This window comes from Monocercomonoides exilis (assembly GCF_001643675.1).
Source record: "Monocercomonoides exilis strain PA203 chromosome Unknown scaffold4-2303458, whole genome shotgun sequence".
NCBI lineage: Eukaryota > Preaxostyla > Oxymonadida > Polymastigidae > Monocercomonoides > Monocercomonoides exilis.
In genome coordinates, this window is record NW_027150549.1 from 1,200,615 (window position 1) to 1,223,856 (window position 23,242).

General features: G+C 36.9%; 7 protein-coding genes across 7 annotated transcripts; all 7 read left to right on the forward strand.

Annotated features, from left to right (window-relative positions):
- Nucleotides 1-104: 104 nt before the first annotated feature.
- Nucleotides 105-3,857, forward strand: MONOS_12066 (uncharacterized protein; the record flags this gene model as incomplete). The annotated part of the gene is made up of 4 exons (XM_067864652.1): nucleotides 105-270; nucleotides 371-601; nucleotides 651-1,604; nucleotides 1,828-3,857. 4 exons carry the CDS (start codon nucleotides 105-107, stop codon nucleotides 3,855-3,857), a joined length of 3,381 nt encoding a protein of 1,126 aa, XP_067734740.1.
- Nucleotides 3,858-7,352: 3,495 nt separating this feature from the next.
- Nucleotides 7,353-8,292, forward strand: MONOS_12065 (uncharacterized protein; the record flags this gene model as incomplete). Its single annotated transcript, XM_067864651.1, has 2 exons — nucleotides 7,353-7,632; nucleotides 7,898-8,292. 2 exons carry the CDS (start codon nucleotides 7,353-7,355, stop codon nucleotides 8,290-8,292), a joined length of 675 nt encoding a protein of 224 aa, XP_067734741.1.
- Nucleotides 8,293-12,267: 3,975 nt separating this feature from the next.
- On the forward strand, nucleotides 12,268-12,704 carry MONOS_12064 (uncharacterized protein; the record flags this gene model as incomplete). The annotated part of the gene is made up of 2 exons (XM_067864650.1): nucleotides 12,268-12,563; nucleotides 12,617-12,704. 2 exons carry the CDS (start codon nucleotides 12,268-12,270, stop codon nucleotides 12,702-12,704), a joined length of 384 nt encoding a protein of 127 aa, XP_067734742.1.
- Nucleotides 12,705-13,987: 1,283 nt separating this feature from the next.
- On the forward strand, nucleotides 13,988-14,464 carry MONOS_12063 (uncharacterized protein; the record flags this gene model as incomplete). The annotated part of the gene is made up of 1 exon (XM_067864649.1): nucleotides 13,988-14,464. The coding sequence occupies one exon, from the start codon at nucleotides 13,988-13,990 to the stop codon at nucleotides 14,462-14,464; it is 477 nt and encodes a 158-aa protein (XP_067734743.1).
- A 5,654-nt stretch (nucleotides 14,465-20,118) lies between these two features.
- Nucleotides 20,119-21,225, forward strand: MONOS_12062 (putative Reverse transcriptase (RNA-dependent DNA polymerase); the record flags this gene model as incomplete). The annotated part of the gene is made up of 1 exon (XM_067864648.1): nucleotides 20,119-21,225. The coding sequence occupies one exon, from the start codon at nucleotides 20,119-20,121 to the stop codon at nucleotides 21,223-21,225; it is 1,107 nt and encodes a 368-aa protein (XP_067734744.1).
- A 29-nt stretch (nucleotides 21,226-21,254) lies between these two features.
- Nucleotides 21,255-21,593, forward strand: MONOS_12061 (uncharacterized protein; the record flags this gene model as incomplete). Its single annotated transcript, XM_067864647.1, has 1 exon — nucleotides 21,255-21,593. The coding sequence occupies one exon, from the start codon at nucleotides 21,255-21,257 to the stop codon at nucleotides 21,591-21,593; it is 339 nt and encodes a 112-aa protein (XP_067734745.1).
- Nucleotides 21,594-21,629: 36 nt separating this feature from the next.
- Nucleotides 21,630-22,490, forward strand: MONOS_12060 (uncharacterized protein; the record flags this gene model as incomplete). The annotated part of the gene is made up of 2 exons (XM_067864646.1): nucleotides 21,630-22,017; nucleotides 22,075-22,490. The coding sequence occupies 2 exons, from the start codon at nucleotides 21,630-21,632 to the stop codon at nucleotides 22,488-22,490; spliced, it is 804 nt and encodes a 267-aa protein (XP_067734746.1).
- Nucleotides 22,491-23,242: the final 752 nt, after the last annotated feature.

Genomic DNA, 23,242 nt, shown 5'->3' on the forward strand with positions numbered 1-23,242 from the left:
TTTCAATAAATAAAAATAAAAATAAAAAAACAGTGAATGACTTCGGAATTTTTATGATTTTTTCATATTGAAAATTCCATAATAAATTATATATTTCACAAAAAATGTCTTTTTTGAAACCTCAGTCAACTCTTAATTCTAGATCGAAAATTCTTTGGAAAGAAATTGAACGCATCGGTGGAGATGATGTGGATTCATTGCTTGTCTATCTCTTTTACAACTACAGGCAATCATCTTCAGTAATTAACGATTTGTTGAAGTCATTAAACGGTTTGATTATTATTTAGTCAAGTTTTATATGGAATATTTCTTGAACTGTCATTGTTGTCATTTTCTTATTTATTTGCTAATTATTTTTATTTATAAACAGAATATCACATAAAGCTGCTGGAAGACCTGTCTGTGGTGTACAACAACGCTCCATTGCACACTCAGACAACAATGCTGCAAGCGCTTTCCCGCAACACATCATTATCCGATTTACAGGACTATGGATATGATGTCACGGAAGGAAAATTCAGTTACGCGAAACAAACTCTGAAGAAAAACCAAGGATTTATTATTCCTCCTCAAAAACCTCATCTTCCGTCTTGCAAAAGTGGTTTGTATTTATTTAATTTTTTTTTTATGATGTTCTCTTTTTTCCTTAGGCTTAAATGAACAGGATTGGGAAAAGGGCAACAACCGGATGTTAGCCCATTCAACTGAAGCTTCAACTTCGCTTCAGTCAGCAAAGAAAAAGCAGCGAGCTGAGCCAGATTACGCAAGATTTATTGACGAAGCAGCGTGGGATGAAGAAATAATCACAGAAAATTCTTCTATAAATAAAAAACAATCTTCTTCTTCTTCATCATCATCTCAACAAAATAAAAAATCAAATATCGTTTCAGAAAAAAAATCTCCTTCTTCAAATTCTTCACCTTCTCAATCTATTGATGCTCCAATCAACACTCCAATTATGAGAGAAAGGAGATCAACAAATAGAAAAACAAATAAATCACATCAAAAACGTCACTCGTCTCCTTCACCCATTCCAATTCACAAATTCTTCAAAACACAACAATCGTCATCCACTTCCTCATCTTCCTCTTCTTCCTCTTCTTCCTCTTCTTCCAAAAAGCAACAAGAAGAATCAAAAAATTCTTCTCACATCGAAAAATCTTCAACATCCTTTCGTAACGATGATGTGTGGGTGAGTGATCAATTAGTCGAATATGCAACTTCACCCACTCTTATTCCTCCTCAAGCATTCCAAAATCTTCTTTCGTCATTTTCAAAAGAAATCAACACTTCATCTTCTCAACATAATACACAAACAGATGATAGTGATTTATCGCTTTGTGATAATTTAGCACAAACCATGTCAAACAGCAACGCAATGGATGTTCTTCCTGCAATTCAATCTCCTTCCCTCTCTCTATCTTCTTCTCATTCTTATGATTCTTCAAAAACATTATCAAAACTGTCAAAAGGATTACCGAATTTGGGAAACACCTGCTATTTTGCTTCTCTTCTTCAATGCTTCTCTTCTGTCATGTCACAAAAACCATCTTTATTCAAAAAAACGATCAACAACAAAGAGCATATCTTCTCGTGTTTTAAGTGTATGTAATCAACTATCCAAAGATGGAGATGAAATTCGTTCGTGAGTCCCATCGCTTATCAATAAATGGGAAGAATTCTGCAACTATGGAAGCAGGCAGCAACAGAATGTGATAGAAGCATTTGAAAATCTTCATCAACTTCTTCAAATTAATAAGATATTTGAAAAGGATACCTTCAATCCTGTGTTCATTACTCATTTCAAATGTCAAAAATGTCAAAAAGTTTCTAATTATTTCAATGAAGCCTGCAGTTATGTTATCATTAATTCATCATCTCCTCAGAAAGGTCTATCTTCTATCTTTTCAACTGAGATATTGAACGGAAAAAATGCTGTCTATTGCAACGATTGCAAAGAGAAATGCTGTGCTGCGAGATGGGAGGAAATGGCTGCATTTCCAGAGGTGCTGGCCCTCTGTCACGAATGCACTGACCCTGCTAGCTCTGCTCCTTCACGAACTCTTCTGATTGAAACAGATCGTGTTAACAAGCGAACATTTATCAAAGGGTTTTCAACAGAAAGTTTTCAACATCTCCAAAAGAACAATAAGGAAATCATCATATATCATCTTGTTGGGCAAATTTTTTTTCAGCGTCTGGATCAACAAAATGGGCATTACATTGCAGTTGTGAAAAGGAATGCAGGAAGAGAGGCACTGTGGAATATTTGCAACGATTCTGATGTACTTGAATTGGACAAAGAAAACTGGACAAAGGCATGGAAGGATCTTTATGCTCAAGGTTTCACTCCTTCACTCTCATTTTATATCAAAGAAAAAACCAAACCAACTTTTTCAACAATTCAATTTGGTGGTTCCTCTTCTTCTTCAGAAACATCAAATTATACCACTTCAAATGAAAGATCATCATCACCACCACCATCACCATCATTCATCACACCTCCTCATCGTTCAACTTCCATTCCACAACTATCATCATCAATTACATCTTCTTATGGATTAGAAGCTTTGAAAGAAAAACGAAAGAAAACGGGCATCTTTTCTCCCAACGAAAAGAGACTAATCTTCAAGCCCAAAACGAAACTGTGGAGTGAGTTAACAGAAGAAACAAATATCAAAGTTTCTCTGTCACATTTCTACAAACTCACAACCAACTTCTCGAAAGCGAAAAGGCGCACAGATCTCTGCGGCATGTGCGAGAAACTCAGCTATTTGGAAAACAAATTAAAGTCATCGCAAAACAAAAATGGACTTTCTTCAGCTGAGTTTCACACTTTGAAACTTCTTCGACAACACCGACTTGTTGCAGAAATGCAACGAAAACATTATCAATCTTCTGTCGACAATCTGAAAGAGGGAGAGGCAGTCTTCGTCTTCGACTTTAAAGAGAAATGGAAACTCCCCATCAGAAAAAATCAACTTCAACAAGAATTCTTCAATTATCAACAGGTTTCTCAATTCACAATCATCTCTCTTCAAAAAATTAATAATCAACTCATAAAATTGACTTTCAACTTCTTCTCCGATTGCCTCTCAAATAATCACAGATTTGTTATTGAGTGTCTGGAATCTGTGATCAAAAGACACTTCTTCTCAGACACTCACACTTTTAAGTTCTTCTGCGATTCTGGTCCACACAACCGAAATCGCTTCCTTCTTCACTTCATCCTCTCCAAACAATCAAAACTTTTGAAAAAGAAAAACACTCAACTCAACTTCTTCGCTGAGCACCATGGAAAAAATATCTGTGATAGTGAATTTGGTGCGTTAGTGAATGCAATCGATAACAATCTTTCGACTGAGCACATCACTACACTTCATGATTTGATCAACTTCTTCGAAAACAATATGAATGTTTCAACATCTGTTTCATCATCTTCGCAATTGAATATTTTTGAATCATCCTCATTAAACAACTCCCCATCTTCATCATCTATCAAGGAGTGTGTGCATGAGAGGTACTTTGAAGAGTATGTACCATCTCAGCAAATTTCATGGCCATCACTGTCAGTTCCCCACATGAAAGATTACTTGTATTTTGAACGCAAAGGCTCATTCGTCTGCGCATCTGCTGTTGGATATCTTCCTCAACGCTCTCTGGTTGCCCTCGAATCTTCGACAATGAAAGAAAATGTTCAACGTTCAAAAAAGTCATTTCACTCTGATATCACATCATCTAACTCTTCTCTTCTTTCTCAATCTTCTCAAGATCTTCTTTCAAGAAGATTTGAGCTTCTTCTTGACTCTTCATCTTTAAATGAATCTCAAAATTGTATTAATGGTGTCCCTTTTTAAGAAACTAGTTGTTGTGTATGCTTAGCTGGCACTCTATCGGAAGGGTGCTGGACATGACTGTTCGTATTAGATATTGCAGCCTTCGGGCTGCTTTATCCGGACCTGGATACGACGAACAGCCTCCCAGGTGCACAACGGTTTGAATCCGATTGTTTTCTCACTGTTTCTGTCCCAATAATGTCCCTATTTTCACTTGGTAATAGTCCCGATATTTATTTATATATGTCTAAATAGAGATTCATTTTTTGATGGGTGTTATGAGGGAATTCATTGATCTTTGGGAAAGGTTTTTGGAAGGGAGAGTTGTTGAGAGTGTGAAATGTTGTTTTATCACTGTGTCTGTCTTTTTTCTTTGTTGGATTTGATCTTTTTGAGTCAATGAAAGAGAAATATCAGAAAGTGGAGAGTGGATGGAAAACAGAGGGAAAATAGATAAGTTAGTTTTTGAACTTTTTATATAAGTATTCTTTTTTGTTAGGAATTGTCTTTGATCCCATGAATTTGTTGATATAGTCATGCTTTTTTTTGAATCTTTTTTTGTTCAGAATTTTTGGTTATTTGATAATGATGAGTGAGAATTTCGAGAGAATGAAATTGAAAATGAATAAGTTTGTGTTAGCTTGTTTGAACAAGATGTTAATATAGTTTATTTTGTTTATCGTTTGATGTTGCTAAAAGTTTTTTGAAATTGTTTTTATTTGTTTTGTTTTGTTTTTCAAGTGTTTCAGTTTTTATGTTTGTTTGTTGTTGTTTCAAAGAACCAACTCATTTATTTCGAAAAATTTTTAACATTGTGCACAGCGAACTGGTTTTATTATTAGAAATGTTTTTGTTAACAATAATGAACAACAATAATGTGAAAAAATCAAATCAACTGATTTCATCAAGGATTTGAAAAAACAATGAAAAAATATATATCGCAATAAAGAGTGAATAGACAGCTAAGAATTATTATCCTTAAAAAATAAACGAAACGAAAAATTATCATTTCATCAACGAACAGATTAAATTAAAATATATATATATATATATATATATATAACACTAATATTTCTTTAAAAAAAAAAAAGGAAATTTCATGCATGTCCAAATAATTATGGATCTGATCATAAGGAAAAAATATTTTTAAGGTATCCCACGAGGGTCACACCTTGGGTGGCATTTTTTTCGCATGAATCGATTTGTTAGAATGACGGTGTGTGAAATATGTCAAAAAAAGGGGTACCAAGGTGTGACCTCTTTTTCGAAAAATGTATCTCAAATTTTCAGATCAAAAATCTATGAAAATTTTTCGCTTTTTTGTTCTTTCAAGAACGAGAAAATGCTTATATTCTATTAGTGTTCATACGCCTCATAATTATTAAAACAACAATATTCATTAAAAATGATTAAAAAAAATGTGTGTTTAGAACTTTTTTCAATGAGAAAAAATTCCATAACTTTATTTCAAAATGTTCTTTCAACAATTTTTCTCACATTGACGTTGCATCGAGGTTTGTTATTTGTTACCATATGAGGAAAACACATGTTTTTTAAACAAATCTTTTTCATAGACAATCAATAGATGTTCTTTCTTTTGTTTTTAATGAAAATATTTATATGATTGATATGCCAAAGAATAATTGCTAATAAAAGGCAGAGAAGGAAGTTTGGTATTTATTTATTATTTCTATATATGATTATTTTTTATTGACCGTTTTTATTCTTTCTTTCAGGGCAGGAGGCGGAAATGAATGAAAATGAATGAAGGCGGGATATCTCGTTGTGCAGGGCGACTATCGAGTTGGGAGAGCGAATTCATATAGAAAGTGCCCAGGGTGAAGGGATTGGGAAGGAATTTGGAATGATATTTTCAGACGAGAAACAAGGATATTTTTCAATGAGAAAGATGAAATTGAAGAAAATACATAAATCTCACATTTTTCAAAAGAGCAAGATATCGATGCATTTGATGGAGAAACAACTGATGGAAAGGACGATTAGAAAATCAGAGAAGAAATATTTGAAAATGGAAGGAATAAAGAATTTTTATTGGAGGGAAACAGTTGGCAATGGAATATAAAACAGAAAATTGCATATAAAAATGTTTTGAAGGTTTGTTGAATATTTTTTGAAGTGATTATTATTTTTTCATTCAGGACGTTGAAAAAGCGAAGGATTATATGGCTTTGAAGAAGAAGAAGAAAAGCAAGGAAGAAAAATACAGATAGATGAAATGCGAGATATTTCGAAGATTCCTGACATGGGCTTTGGCGAAGAATAGTTTTTGAGGAAAGATGATCTTTTGTGAAAGAAGGGGAAGTGAAAGAAGAAGAGATGAAATCAAAAAGAGGAAAAACGGAATTGTCACATGTTTATTATTTGCATCAGCGAGAGAAAGAAGATAAAGAAGAATTAATGATGAATTTGGTGAACAGTGTTACAAGAAGAACAAAAAAATGGAAGAAGAAAAAAAGAATTATCATTTCATTGAATTTCTCCATTAATTATAATTTGCATTAATCTTCAAAATTTTCGATCTTCAAAAACCTTATAATTACACTTCTCCTTTTTCAACAGACGAAACAAAACCACATCATATGCCTTCTCCTTCTTTCTTATCATCTTCCTCTTCCTCCTCTTCAAAAGCAAACACTGTCACAAGAACAAACACACCATCGGAGGCACTGAGTGTGATGAAGTCGAAACCGGAGATGAGCTTCGATTCGACTTCTCGTTTTTCTACTGAATGTTTCGTGAGTGGAGCGGTTGTTTGCGTGTTTGAGGGCAATGTGGCAGTGGGAAAGCATGGCATCTTTCAGAACAAGCAGCAGTGAGGAGAAATGGCAGGAAAGCAGATGAAAAGAGCGAGAAAGGAGAAGAGAAGAGAAGAGGGAGAGGAGGAAGATAGAGGAAGACGAGAAAATTATTAAGAGGACGAAGGAGTAATGAGTGATTCAGAGCAAAAAAAGCAAAGATACGAAGAAAGCGCAAAACAGAAGAGACAGAAAGAAACATCTGATGATCTGAGCAAGCTGCGGAAGGAAGAATTTGACTGGGGAGAATCGAACTATTTTAGAAAGCAGGTGATCAAAGACGCAATTAAGGACAGGCTTAATGATGAATGAGAACAAAATACCGAAAAGAAGGTGAAGTGAAAGGAACACAAACAGAATTCGTCATGAGCGCTGGACATAGATACAAGAAATCATCGGAATACACCATCATTATCTTCTTCTTTTTCTCCACAAATTTATTCTCACCATCGATCTGCTTATTCGGACTCCTTCTACGAAGCGAGCGAAGATGAAAAAGACGAAGAAAACGATGAAACAAACGACTCTATAGATGACTCAGATTATCCTTAACATGCTAGGCAGTCAGCAGAACGAGATGTTCGAATGGATTTTGGCTCAACTTGTGTCTTCCGAACGAATCAAGAAAGACATTCGTTGATGATGCAGCCAAGCGAGTTTACAATAGGCAACTTTGTGGTGTGTGCGCCGTCGATTCGATATGGGCCGTATGGAGAGGAGGAGGAAGAGGAAGAGAAGGAGAAAGGAGAAAGAGGAGGAGAAGGAGAAAGAGAAGGAGAAAGGAGAGAAAGAGAAGAAGGATGAAGAGAAGGAGAAAGATGGAGAGAAAGAAGAGGGTAACAAAGGAAAGACAGAAAAAGGACTGACTTATGTAGCTCCGAAGGGAGCACAAGCGATGAGAACGAAGAAAGAGCAGAGAGCGCCTTTTATTCATAATGTTGACAACAAAAGATGTACGTCAGCATCATCATCACTCGCAAGTTTCGATAAATCTGACACAAATAAAAGCGAAAAATCTTCTTCTTCGTATTCTTATTCTTCATTCAGCCAAGTAATCTATACAGCTTGTTCTCCACACACATATTTCACCACAAATGACTGGGCGCTTCTTCTCTCTTCATTCAGCAGTCATTCCAAACGATTCTATCACAGCATAAACATTTTGGGAGGAGCTGTTACTTCGATAAGGAGAACACATCACCAATTGATGGAAGATGATTCTGAAGTATCTTCATCAAATGAAAGCGTTGAAGAAGAAGAGAACAAAGAATTTGAATCATCTCAAAATACCAAAAAAACATTCACACAAATCTCAAAATCATACTTTTTCTTCTTCTTCTTCTCATTCTCTTTCTTCTCCTCCTCATTATGCAGACCATCGTCTTCGTCTGATCAACTTGCTTGCCCGGGTGATGAGTGTGCGAACGCTGCATCTGGTTGAGTGGCAGGACGGGACACGCTCACTGCACTGGGGAAAAGAGCTTGTGAGATGCGAATTTGTGGAGAACAACTTTGAGCAGGCAGACGTGGAGCAGGAGAAGGAGAAGGCAGCGTGGCGGAATAGGACACACTTTGAAGAAGGAGATGCAGAAGAAGAAGAAGAAGAAGAGAAAGAAGAGAAAGAGGAGAAGAAGAAATAGCTTCTTTATTTAGTGATTTTCTTTCTGAAAGAAAATGCATTGGAGATACGAATGGGATGAATCAGCTTGGCAACTTGAGTGATAACAATAAACTTGATTCGGCGACTCAATCAGAAAAATTCAGCAACTTTCAGCCAGTACCGGGCAGGCGAGTGAATAATCTTCAGAAGATACCTTTCAATCAAAAGAACTTCAAAAGAAGAAAGAGCGAATTAGATGAAAACAATGCTTTCATAAATTTAATTGCTTCAACCATTGATCAGTCAAGACACCTCAAATTCCCGTTTTCTGGCCCATCCTGAAGCTCTTCTGCTCACCCGCTCGTTCGCCAACTTCCATCAAATCAATCCTGTTTTTATTCTTTTTGTTCCTTGCCTAACTCTTCCCTCTATCTCTGATATCTTCCATCCATTATCCATCAAAGACGACTCAGAAAACAAACAGTGTTCTTTCACTGTGCAATACCGCATCATATATCTGAAGAATGCGGAATCGATTATGCCTGTCAGACTGGGGCTGGAGAAGATGCTGCGTGTTATTAACACACTCCTTCATGTTGTCTTTCACAACGCATGTGACAACAACAACAAAAACAAAAACAGAGAAAAATACAAAAGCCAATCGAATTCGATTTCAACTTCTTTTTCTTCATTCCCTTTCCCTCTCTCTAACTTTTTTTCTTCTTCCACCTCGTCCCTATCCTTTTCATCATCTCTGATGCATTATCCAATTTGTATTGTATATTTCGACTGGATTTGAAGCAATGTATTGTTTTACGTTCAGATCTTCCCATTTGCCGTTCAATCGATCAGATGAAGAACAGCTGAATTTGCAGATGAAGATGAAGGATCAAGAAATTACTCCGAGAAAAGGGAGAGAAATAGAAAGAGTAGGAGAAATGAATGAAGAAGATGAGGAAATGAAGCTTGATAAAATTGAAGAAGAAAGAAACGCCATATATGATGATTTCGATAATTAAGAGAACACAAAACGGACAAGCAAGAAAAATCACTCCCAACAAGATCGAAACAGCAGAAGCAAAAGCAGAAGCATCTATTACATCAACAACTGCATTTTTTTAAACGGCAATACAATTTCCTATAAAAATACCAGAAGTTATTATCAACCGCTTGTTTTATTGGCATCTGCTAGTGCTGTTTATTATTCGTTCGCTCCTCCGCCTACACAGTTATTGCAAGCTGAAAATAGGTGCAACTGCAGAAAATATTAAGGAAAATATTTCATTTCTTTTCGAGAACAGACAGAAAAACAGTTTAAAAGAAGATAAATCGAGGCGAATGAAAGACGGAAACAAATGACTGAAACGGAGACATTTTCGTTAGATTAATACATAAAGTGACAAAAAAGGCAACTTTGTGCAAATTTCCAACTTCGATTTTACTCAGCTTCGAGAAACTCATTTTCCCTCTTCAGCTATTCTCAACTGCAACTCCGTATTCATTCACAGGCACAGAATAAACAGCAACCTACCCATTCTTCTTCTTCTTCTCTTTTCTCTTCTTTTCCACTTTGTTTGCTTTCTTCCCATTCTGCATGTCTTCATCCACACAGAAGAAGGGCTGGCTATCAGATGAAGAGTTCTGTTGAGCCAGAGGCAAAAGGGAAAGATGAACCTTATTTATTAACAATCATGGGAATTCTGATTCATTTTGTTGAGTGAACAGATCGAAAGGGACAGAAAGAGAAGTAAATGAAGAGGGAAAAGGATGATCTGGAAGATGAAAAAGATTGAGGTTAATTGCCATCAAAGCAGATGAAAGGAGTAAAAAAAAGGAATTAGGAAACGAAAATAACAAAGAATTTGAAAAAGTCAGAAAAGGAAACGAAGAAGAAGAGAGTGAAAGTGAAAGAGAAGGAAGAAGATGCTTAGAACAATGCGCAAACACGAAAACCTCAGAATCTTTAGAAGGATCATTGGATGACCAAATTTATTCGTCCAAATCTGAACAATTTGAAGGAGCGGCTGCTGAAAGAACGGAGCAGCAAGAATTTGTATCTTCTTTTATATCATCTTCCTTCTAATCATCATCACGGCCAGTTGATTGTGAGGCAACTGAATGTTGCTATGTCCAAATATCTCGCTCTTTTGCTACCTCTTCTTCGGATGTGGAGAAAGAAGCAGCAGATGAAACATGTTCAAATGCAACTTCGATCACTTTCATTACAAAACCTCCTTTGACTGCCACCAATCTTCTTCCTCTTCTTCTTCGTCGTCCTCCTCCTCTTCCTCCTCTTCTGTTTCTTCTTCTTCATAATCTTCATAATCTTCTTCTTCTTCCTCTTCTTCCTCTTCTTTTTCATGCACTTAAACATCATTACACATTGCTTTATCATTGTCAGCACATATTTCATTTGATTGGATTTCTTCTTTTTTTTTTCTCATCTTTATATGGGATGATTACAGAAAGAAAGAAGAAGGGTATTTCTGAAGAAAAAAAAACCAGTTGAAAATGAGAAAAAGATTGAAAAGTCAATGAAGAAAATAAAGATAAAGAGATAGAAGAATTCGTTTAGACAGGATATGATAAATGGAAATTGGAAAGTGAAAATTGCTGAGATTTTGAAAAATGAGGAAGTTAAATGGAAATGGGGAGAAGTTGGAGGAGAAGAAGATGATGAACCAGAACAGGAAACAATGTGGCAGGAAGGAATACGTTGTATATCTGAATCATTCTGTCTGTTGCTTCTTTTTCATGAGCGTTATGGAGCGCAGATTCGAAGAATGTGGAAGTGCGCTGAGATATGATACCGTTGAGGGAACATTCGCGGCTGAGAAGCCACGAGGAGGAGCGGGAGAGCATGCCATCACCTCTCCAGGGAAATGCAATAATGAGAGAACAGCGAGAAGGAGGTGAAGTTTTAGCAAGCGGATTAATTATTTGGGAGGACGGGGCTATTAGTGAACTTACAGCAGTTGATACAAGCACGTGTTTCTGTGGAGACTATGTTCGGCTGTTCTTCTTTTGTAATGAATCAGAAAGGCTCTTCATTCACAGACACTTTCTTATGAATCAGATACAGTGTCCAATTGATACTTGTTGTAGCTGCCGAGTGAATCCATTTATTGAGCATGTCTCGAGTACAGCTAAAGATCAATGGATAAACGCGACTGCGCTCCCAAAGGATGTAGAAGTTCCGTTTTGGAGAATGGTGCAGTTTGAGATACACTGGAGCCGTGCTGCTGTTTCATTCGTATATGTTGCTGATAAGGTTTCCAATCAAGATGGTAGTTAAGACGGAGTGCATCAAGCTGAAGGGAATTTCTGATATTTTAATTCCAAAAAAAAAAAAAAATAAGAACAATTATACTGCTTTCAATTGCGATATACGTTGAGATAAGTTGCTGTACTGAACTATTGGATTCATCATCAAAAGCGAATTCGATTGAAGCAGCGTTTTGTGTGGAAATGTTGATGTTGGAGAGAAAGACGCAGGAATTGGGAAGAGCACGAAGATCTGATTGAAAGAGGCTCAGATATCCTCTTCAAGCACAAAGAAGTATGTGGTTGAGGTGAAGATGCTTGTCGGAAGGAGAAAGGAGAGAGGAGGACGCAGCAAGAGATTCGTTGAAAAGGCAGAAAAATGAAGACTGGAAATACACGAAGAATGAATGGAAGGAGATATGGCAGTATGAAAGGGTGCAAAAGTTGCGAAATGCAACAACAATGAGATGGTGGTGACGAAGTGAACAGGAACAAGACTTCACAAGATAGATCCAACTCCCATGTTGGAAAGGCAATTCTGGCTGTCATTGTGAATGACTGTTGTGAAGATGAAGGAACAGGAGGAAAGCGGGGAGCTGTAATGGTGCGCAGAGGAGCCGATGTCTTGATTGACAAATATCTGGGAGTTCCAATAGAATATGATGAAGGTGACTTTGTTGAAGTCGAGATCGGGGTTGGGGTCTGTGTGGGAGAAGTCAAACTCGCAGATTGACGTGTTTCAAGCGAAAGAATGCTGAGTGAAGCCGAAGGAAAAGAGGGACTCGTTGATTTGGGCGGGGATGGAGGAGCATCGGAGAAAGAGTTCCTTTCCCCTGAATACATGATTCAAGACGAAGTTGAAGTTGAGGATGCATTCGGACAAGTGCGGCTACGACTTCTCGCAGTTGAGGAACACTATTGCAACTCTGCCCTCGGAAGACTCTTCGCTCACTTAACTGGTGAACACGTACGCCTTAGAAGCGCAGTCAAAGGCACATCACCTTTCCATATTAACACAAGAGCTGCTCAGTTGGATGAGCGCACAATGTTGGTATTATTGGAGGAGTGAAAACCGATTATTGTTCTTTGATCTGGGGCAGACAAGCCAGCCAGAGAAGCGGAGCCATCCAGAGCAGATGGGCAGATAGCCACGAGGGAATTGCTAGGGAGCCAAGAGGTGGAGACTGAGAGGAATTCAAGTTTAGCTGAAGTGGATGCAGAAAAGGATTCGATAATGATGAAGAGGCGAGGGAGTAGCTTTCGAGAGACGTACGCTCTTCTGCCACATCAACCATTGCATTCGAAAAGCTTTTTTGTTAAGCCCGTATGGAAAAGGAGCGTCGCGACAAAAGGAGAGGAGCATCAGGTGTGGATATCTGGATGAAGGATAAGAGACGAGGAAGAAATGTGGAGAATCAACGGATAAACGAAGGGAGGAAAATAAAATGAAGATGTTCGTGTGACAAAAGCATTTTTAGTGTTAAAAACAAAAATTTGCGAATTTCTATTTAATTTTTATTATTCTCTTTGTTATTTTTCTATATCTTTGTTTGATCAATTTATAAGAATAACTAATTTTAAGAATTTTTTGTTTCTAAACAAAAACAAACCAAACCGTTGTATATCTGATAAATATAATGTGTTTCTATTTTGTTTTTCCATTTGTGTTTTTGATATTGTTAATTTTTAACAAATGTTTTAAGATCTTCAATATCAATTTGAAATTTTCTTTGTAATAACATCATAAAACTATTTTTTATAAGAAATTGATAAAATACGTATTGTTATAATTATTATCATGTTTTAATAACGTTTGAACGAGTATTTCGTTCTGTTTGCTTCAGTTTTGATATTTTTTGAATTAGAATAATATGTTTTTTTCTAAATTTATAATAAAAATAATGAGAAACAAATTTTTATCAACAAATAAATAATTATTATTATTTTTTAAGCAATCAATTATCATGATCATCATTTTCAATTTTCTTTTCAACCCCACCCTTAATGAAAAAATATATTGATCAAACTTCGTAAATTTTTATGATATCAAAAAAAATCACCCATATATATTATTCCAAAAACATTAATAAATGTCACACATTGTATCATTTAATGGAGAAAAAACAGAATTTATTAAGATTTTTTGCAATAGTGGAAAAACAATGCAATGGCTTCACGACAATGTAGTTAACACTGTAAGAAGATGCCCTATTGCAAATTGTCGTTCATTGATGATTTTAATTAGAGGAAGTGAAGGATAATGGTTCTTCAGATGCAGCAAATGCAGAAAAGAAGCTTCTTACAGGACAGGAACTCCGTTTTCAAAATCGAGGCTTTCAATTTCAAATCTTATTCTGATCCTTTTCTTCTTTCACAATCATCTCAATATAAAACAAACATCATCTCTAACTTCATGCGAAAGGCATAGCGTTTCTAATTATTATTGCATTTGCCGAAGAACATATTCTCAGATGATTGGTGGAATTCAAACACACGTTGGAGGTCCTGGCCGCATTGAAGAAATTGAAGAAGCTGTTTGGAGAAGGCGAAAATACAAGAAAGGTTTTTTTTCAAATGAAACGTTATTTCAAACAAATTCAAATCCAATCACATGTGCTTGCACAAATCATATTGAAGCATTGTGGGCTGCACTTAGAAAGGACATGCCTTCACATGGAGTGAGAATAAATAGAATGCAAGAATTTATCTATTCATTTTTGTTTTTCAGAAATCGAAAAGTTGATTTTTCCATTTTTGTGTCGAATGTGATGAAACACAGTGATGAAGAATACAAAGCATTTGGGGATGAAGCTTTTGGGTCAGAAGAAGAGGAAGAAGAGGCTGGAGCTGAAATGCTACACGAAGAAGAATCTTCAGAATCAGATTATGAACTTGAAACAGATACGTCATCAGATGGAGCTGGGAATGGAGCTGATGCATTTGAATAAAGGGCTGATAAATAAATACAAAAATTTTCACATATCATTCTTCTTAAAATAGAAAAGCAGCATGCTCTCAAAATTTTTGTTTGTTTGTTTGTTTGTTTGTTTAATAAAGATTTGTGTGGTGGCCTATGAGTACCATTTGCACATTTGAAAAGTGAATGTGTGCGCTTAAAAGATAAATCACAAAGAATCCAACGATGAAGGTTATATTTAATCATATACAAAAGAGTTTGATTTCGTTCTGATCAAACCAACAACAATTCATTTCATTGAATTGGATAAAAATTTGATGAATAGTTGAACATATGGGTGATTATTTTTGATATCATAATTTTTTTCGGAGTGTTGTTTTTTCAAATGTTTAATTTCTTTTGAGATGAATTATTTATAAAAAAGTTTAATACAATACAATTGTTAAAAATGTCAATGCTTCTGATAATATTCATGAAAAAATTATTTTTGAATGGAATTATTTCTTTTTTGAACTCATTAATCAGCACTTGAAGTGAATTCTTAACCGAAAATTTTGATGGAAGAAATATGATTTCAAAAATAATCACCCATATTGAAAAATATCCCATGTGTTCAAAATTGAAAATTTAAAAATATCTATTTCTGCATTCCGAGTGGAATATAAAAGGGGAAATTTGGTGCTTTTTTGAACTTTGAAAAAAGTGATTAATTGGTGATAATTTGTTCATTTCGATGGCACATACCTCATTACTGCATTGAACATAAGGATGTTAAATTTAGCACTCATTTTAAAAGTTATCTGGAAGCTTTCCTTGTAAAAAAATGATTTTTTCTGTTATTTCAGAGTGTTTGCTGGTTTCAGTGAATGTTTCAAATGAATTGTGTTGAGAAATAATTTGAGATATCAGGATGAATTTGTAATTAGTTGCTTTCTTGAGTGGGTTGTTCAAGCTGAATGAAGATTGGGAGGGAATCATGCTTTCAACAATACACAGTTTTTTGATGATTGGGCTCACGATAATTGAACGCATGAGAGACCTTATCAAGGCAACAATGGACAACATTGTTTATCGAGCATTGAGAGAGATTCTATTCCAAAAGGCTATGAGGCTAAGTGAAGATGGACAAAGCTCGAGATGGCAAAAGAAGATTGATGCAATATGCGATATCAAGCTCATGCGGAATTTTGAATTCATTTCAAAACATTTATCGTTAAATTGTGATGCCTTTTGATGTGTATTTATCTGTGAAGACGTTTGTTGGATTTTGTTGAAAGTCATCATTTTTGGTTGTTTTGTTGATAATCATTAATAGGGTGATTTATAAACCCGAACATTTTTATGAACCCGGTTATTATTTTTTGTTTGTTGAAACAGAATGAACACAACATTAAAATACAAATAACAAACTTTTAAATAGGTCTTTGTGACAAGGAAAAATAAAGCGATACATGTCGGTCGAAAGACAAAACCAGTGTCGAATAGTTTATTTTTTTTGATGAGAATTTTGAATTCAAAATGAATATAATATTTCCAATAATTTTCTGCTTGTGTCTGAATTTTTTTCTGACTTGAAAATTCGATCAAAATACGTTTTTGAATTAACAAATATTGAAATAAACTATATGGAAAAATCTTTTATAATGAAAAGTTAATCAAGAAAGCTGAAAACAAGAATTGCATGTTTTTTTCAACAAACAAAACTTATTTTTTAACTTCGGAAGATGAAACGAAAACATGAAAACGTTTTGTTATCAAAAAACAAAAGTAAAAAAATGAAATACAAATATATTTAATAAATCTTTGAAAATATACTGTTCAAGTTCAGACAATCGAAAAATAAAAAATTCAAAATGTTGAAGCAATGCTGTTTGAATTTGCTTTCAACTGTCTGTTCCATTATTTGTTAATCCAACAGTGATCTTTATTTCCAACTGCCTGTGGACTAAATGGAGTTGTTTTTTATATAATTGAAAAAGCTTATTTCAAATACAAATGAAAGTTCATGAGCAAAAGCAAAAATTGATGGAAAAAGCATTTCTTTAACATAAGGAACAAGAAGAAAATGGAATGAGTAAGGAAGGCTGATTGTTTTTTGTTGAAATAGCAGAATTTGATAAAAGCGAAGCCTGAGAAGATGGTGAAATGAACACAGGAAGTTGAATGGGAGGATACGAAGGAGGAATCCATGTTGAGCGATGAGGTGAAAATGCTGGTGATGGAAAGATCGATCTCATTGGCTGGTTGCCTTGTGCATTTGCTGTTTGCTGAGTGTTGTCTGTGATAGAATCAAGAATAGGAACTTCGCGTGTGGCAGAAGGAGCAGCTATTCGATAAAGCGTTGACTGAGAAGCAGAAGGAGATAGAAGCACAGCAGGAGCATCAGAAGATTCCCTCTTTAAAGATTAATCGTTTGCACTTTCTGTGCTTTCTTTTTCTTCATCTTCTTTTAATGCAAATTCTTTTTTTCTCTCTTTCTCTCTTTCCTTTTTTCTCTCCCTCTCTCTCTCTCTCTCTCTCTTTCTCTTTCTCTCTATCTATCTATCTATCTATCTATCTATCTATCTATCTATCTCCCTCTCCCTCTCTTTTATTCTCTTTCTCTTTCTCTTTCTCTTTCTCTCTTTCTGTCTCTTTCTTTCTCTCTCTCTCTCTCTCTCTCTCTCTCTCTCTCTCTCTCTCTCTTTCTCTCTTTGAAAACTCGTATGCACCTCAATCTCTGCCATCGTCTTCAACGAAGCCACTGTCAACCCCAGCGCCTCCAGCAGCTTCTCATTCATCAGCCGCTGCGGCCTCTTTCGATAGCTTGTATCGAATCTCAGCAAACTTCTTCTCGTCCTGCAGCCTTTGAACTTCTTCTTTCTGTTCAGATTTGATTAGCTTCTTCTCGGCTTCTTCCTGCTATTGATTCTCATAGAGTTTCTTCTTCTCATACTTCCGCTTTGGCTATTCTTGAACCACCATTCTCTTTTGCTCGTCCCTCAGAATCTTCCCAATCGTAATGTTTTCTTCACATTCCTTTTCCAGCTCCAATCATCTCTGTTGCCATAACTCTTCAATCTCCAACTGCTTCTGCTTCGTTGTAATTGCTGCATCTCTCAACCTCTCTTGTTCTTTATCTCGCTGCACCTGAATCTCTCTTTCTCTCTCTTCCTTCCCAACTCCCTTATTCACTCGACACGCTGCGAGCTGACACAGTCTTTCGTTTTTTTTGAATTTTGTCCTTCTTTCGAATAATATGATTTCCACCTCTATCGTTTTTGTTTTTCCTTTTTTCTTCTCATTGCAATCATTATCAATCATCCTTATTTGCATGAAATAATCTGTTGCCTTTCCTTTAGAACAATTCTTCCCCTCCATTTCCAAATTCCTCTTGTTAATTCTGTAGTGCTCATTCATTGCGATGCTCCAGATCTCCGCAAAGGACTCCTTCACTCTGATTCTTTCGCTCTCATCCAGTTTCTCCTGCACCAACGCACGCAGATAAAAACCACCTCCTTCATGAAGAGCAAACTGCAGCTCCTCCGCTTCTGGCTGATGTGCAACAAGCTTTTGCTCTCTCGCGTCATTCTCACTCTTTTCGGTTCATTCTGGATTGCATACTGCCACAATCACTATATACGCATCGATGCCTCTTTTCACACAATGGCAATTGTCCCCGGCATTCAAAGTTTCGTCCAATCGATGTTTGCATGTCAGCTGAAGGTGAAATAAAAGACGTTTGCAAAAAGATATGAACATCGTGTGGTGTGAAAGAAGTTACAACATTTGAAATTGTTGTGACGTGCGATGAAGCTTGAGAAAGCGAAGAGGCAGAAGCTGATGAAGCTGAGGATGCAAAAATACTGCTGTTTTGAGGTGAATTCATCTGAGAAGAAGGTTGTGTGTTTTGTCGAGTTGATTCTGTATTAGCTATCAGTTGCTGTTGCAGCTGATGATGAAACAATTGCATGTTTTGGAGTCGGTTTTGAAACTGAAAAAGCACATTTTGAAGTTGCAGCTTCAAAAAAGGCAAGAAATAGGAGCTGAACAAAGTGAAGTTCTGGGATGTGATGGAGGTGTTGGAGGAGAAAGAAGAAAGAGAAAGATGAGGAAGAAGAAAAAGAGAAAGAAGAGAAAAAGAGTGAAGAAAACAAAGAAGGCGAATATGATAACAGCCATAAAGAAAATATGTGCATATAACTTCATTTGTTGGAGAAGCGCAAATGACAACAATTTCAGCGAACACGATAAAAAATGCAGTGAAGATGATGAAAGCGATGAGTGGGAAGAAGAAGAAGAAGTTTTTTTGATCATTTATCTTCATGTTGTTTTCCTATTATTTCTTTTTGTTCTTCTTCAACTTTTTCTTTTCACCTTTTTTCTTTTCCCTTTTTTTCTCTCTTTTCATCTTTCTCCTCCTCTTCTTCTTCTTTATCTTCTTCTTCCTTTTTCATTTCCTCATATTTTTCTATTTAAATGAAAAAATTTAAAACACATACAGGTTCAATGATTTTTGCAAATTATCACTTTTAATTTCCAATCAATATAAACCGCAAACAATTCTGTCAAACTTCTAACATTGCTCATCATATTTAATAATAAAATTAATATACTTTGTCAAACCTTTTTCATGTGTAAACCGGCTATTTCCACAAATTTGAAGTTTGTTAACGAAAGAAAAAATTAAATATTGTCATGGAATGCAATCAAATAATTTTTTAAATAATAACGTTAATAACATCAATATCTGAAAGCAGAAGCAGTGTTCAACAAAATATGGTTTTGGACAATTCGCAATGAAGCGAATCTACGAACGCAAGGAGCAGGTTTGCTCCTCAATAATGAGTGTAAATATAATTTATGGGAGGTTTAAGATCCAACTTCTCCAATTCTTAAATTCAAGAAGATCTTTATTGTCCGCAATAATTAAGAAACAACAGCCTGTTTTGAAAAAATCCAGAGACGGCGATGGAGAAGTATTAGATCTATTTTTGAAACTGAAATAAGCGAAAATTTCTATTGAAGAATTTTCCTGGATCGGAGTGCGTAATACACCATTCGGAACAAAATACTGCGTGCAGTTGATAAAATTGAAAGGAAAGCCGTACATTGTTAAGAGACAATATCAAAAACAGAAGCTACAATATATTGAAAGATTATTTTTGAAAATATTGCAGCATTGTGCATCGAGATCATATTTCACAGTAGAAGCCACGATAATTTATCAGATACATAAACAAAAATGAAGATATGAATTTCAACAAACTTTTTCAATAGAACGAAACAACAAATATCGTGAGAATTTATTAGGAACAAGATCCGCGAAGTATCGCAAGATGCAGTTAAATTGAAAAAATAATAATAATAATAAATTGCTTGATATTACTAGAATTAAAGAGGATAAATGCACACACTGCAGCGAGATTACTATTGAGGAAGGATTAAATAACTATAAAGAGATAATTATTTATTATAAAGCTTCGATTTTCCATAAGATAGTTTCATAAATATAACTTTTCAAGTATTCGCGATATTGAGAAAGAAATATTTGAAATTGTTTCATTGTAAGACAATACTTCAAGGATTGTTAAAACAACCGCGCTATACCGCGAGACAGAGAAAGAAGAGAGAGTAGAGAGAGAAGAGACAACAACGCATTGCAGCGAGATGAATGCACGACGAGCAACCGTAGCTCCGTGCGAGATGCGATCAGGGACGGAAATGCAGAAACAACAGGTGAATGTCAGAGGGACTCTGAACTCGTCAGACCAAAGAAAGGAGAGAGAACGAGAAATCACAGGGGACTCTGCGAGAGAGATATCGATAGAAGATGTGGGACACGAAACAACGAGAACAGAAGGAGACTCCGAATATCCCCGAGTGACGGGACAGAAGAGCGAGAGGGAGAACGGGAAGATAGTTTGGAAAACTTTTGGGACTGTTATCGAGTCCCCAATTTGGAGCGCACTGGAAGTGAGCTCGAAGATAATTTTTGCAGATACACACACAACGGGAGATGAATACGCACAGATACAGTTTGGCCATAAGACGCTAGGAGTGAAGAGGAGTGCAGCGAGTGGACCACCAAAGGAGCCACTTCCAGGGAGACTGGTGAACAGGCTGAGCGAGTGGAAGAAGATTGGGGGGGACAAACTAGTGAGCCGTGGTATAAAAGCTCGGTGGAGAAGTCCCCAGTCCCCAATCTCACTGGAGGAGAGAAAACACAGACAAGAGTTTCGGGGAACAACGGAGATGATGAACAATTATTTATCCCTCTTGGAGGAGGAATTGAAGGAAGGAGTGGTGAAACCCATTCATGAGTCGGAGGTGAAGTGGTTCAATCCGACATTCATGTTTCGAAAGAAGAACGGAAAGTGGAGAAAGATCCTGGGTTGCAGAGCTCTAAACGAGGAAGTGCAGGGAAAACATTTCAAGATGGATTCCCAGGAGACAGTGGTGGAACTCCTGGAGGAGAACGATTGGATGACCACTCTGGACATATCGAGTGCATGCCAAAATGTCAAAGTGAACGAGCAACTCATCCCCTATCTGTGCTTCAGCTTTCAAAGTCATTGTTTCGCTAATGTTGGGATGCCATTTGGAGCGAAAGATGCGCCCAGAATATTTACAAAAATAATGAGACGGGCGACGTCATATATCAGAGAAAAGTGGAAAGTGAAGCAAGAAATTTATCTGGACGACATTCTCCTCATGCATCCAGATAGGGATACACTGAGATTAATCACACAAGAAATAGCCCAGTTCCTGAGGAATCTGGGCTGGATTCTGTCAGAGGAAAAACTGAAATAGGAGCCCATAAGGAGTGCGGAATTTCGGAGATGGCTTTGAAACTCGGAGAAGATGGAATTGACGCTCCAAGAGACGAAAAGAATGCTGCTGCTAGAAGAAGTGCGAATTTGGATAGCATATGCAAAGATGAGAAGGAGACAGAAAACAAGGGACTTAGCAGCACTCCTTGGAAGGTTGAAGTTTTTGAGACGGCAACACCCACCAGCGAGTTTGTGGTTGAAGAGTATGCAATATGTGCTGAGGCAAGCGATAGCCCGCGGGGGCTGGAAGGGAACGGTAATAGCCAACCCAATGATACTGGGAGAATTAACACATTGGAGAAAGATCCTGCCAGAGAACAGACCGAGGTGTCTGAAGAGAAGGAGTAGTTCAGAAGAACTAACAACGGACGCGTCAGAGCTGGGATGGGGTGCAGTGTTAACAATACCGAGGGAGAACAAAGAGGAGAAGATATATGTCCACGGAAGTTGGACCCTCCAGGAGAGCGTGCTTGCAATCAACGAGAAGGAGTCCAGAGCAGTGTTGAGGACTTTAGAGAAAAAGGGAGCATGGCTGCAACAACAGAAGATAGATCATATTCGTTTGAGGACAGACAATATGTCCACGAGATGGACGATTCAGAAGAAGAGGGGAGCGCCATCGCTCATTCCAACACTGAGAGCTTTGGAGAAGAAACTGAACAGCCTGGACATTATGATACAAACGGAACATCTCCCTGGAGAACAGAACACGGAAGCAGATGCACTCAGCCGGATGGCGAAAAAGCCGAACAATGCACTGAGGGGGAAGAAAGTCGCAGAGATATTCCTAACAATCTCACTGAGAATACCAGATACAATTTTTGAACAGATTGCTCCGGTGCACTGTGGAAGTACTTGGAGACTATCCCCTCTGAGAAGGAAGAGAAAGAAAGAAACACAAGAAAACGAGATAGCGCTAGTCCACACGTTCCTGAGAAATATTGGACGGGTGTTGAAAGAGAAGATGAACGATGCTCAGAGGAATCTGACGATTCTGATTCTGCCAGCCTGGCGGGGGCAGACCTGGACCCCGCTGCTGCAGCCTGGGAATTCGATAAGAACCCTGGGGACCTTTCAGGAGTGCATGATACCGGGAGCGAAGATGAGAAGGGAAGGCTGGAAGCTTCCCCCAGGAGAGGTGATATGCGTTATACTGGTGAGGAAAATATCCCAGGAAGGGACCTCTTTTTCACATGGGGAGAATACGTTGGAGTGAAGGATATATCAGCAGCAAGGGAAACGTAGAGAGCACTGCGAAAATATAAACAATTTTTGGATAGAGAAAGAATAGATGAAAAAGACCCCCTCATCGTGAAATATGCCAAGTGAATTATGGCAGAATTTATTGAGAACCAATCGAATACGAATCATTCAAATGGAGAGATTAACAAAGCTGAACGAAAAGAATTTGAGGCTATTTACCTTTTCTGAGAAATTAAGACGAATGGGAAAGATATTGATTCATCTCCTTTAACTCTCGTTAGAGATAAGCCGAGAAGTGGAAAACAATACAAATCAATGTGGGTTTTAACAGCTATTGCAAAATGGGGAGAAGCCACGTACAACGCAAACGATACGCAAACACTCCAGAGGAGAGCCCCCATTCTCACCATGATTTTTGGAGAGTTAGGCCTGTAGAGCTGGAAAGAATGAGAAAGGAGTGTTCTATTTTGAAAGAAGATACGATATTAATAGAAGTGCAGATAAAGATAACATTAAGGAAGACTATAAAAATCGATATTAACAAACATTCAAACACACTCAAAGATGCAGAAATCAATCTGCGATTTTGCAAAGAATAGAAGAAGAGTTAGTGGCTATCCTGAGAGAGAAGGAAACACACGACACTTTGACAGTGTTCTCGATTCGAAATAAAGTTACAATACACATATCAAGACGATAAGGAACGGATTGGAAAGCGAGCAACACGCACGCAAGAGGGGAGCCAGGATCAAGAGTGGACCAATAAATTTAAGACATTTAACCTGCTCAAGAGA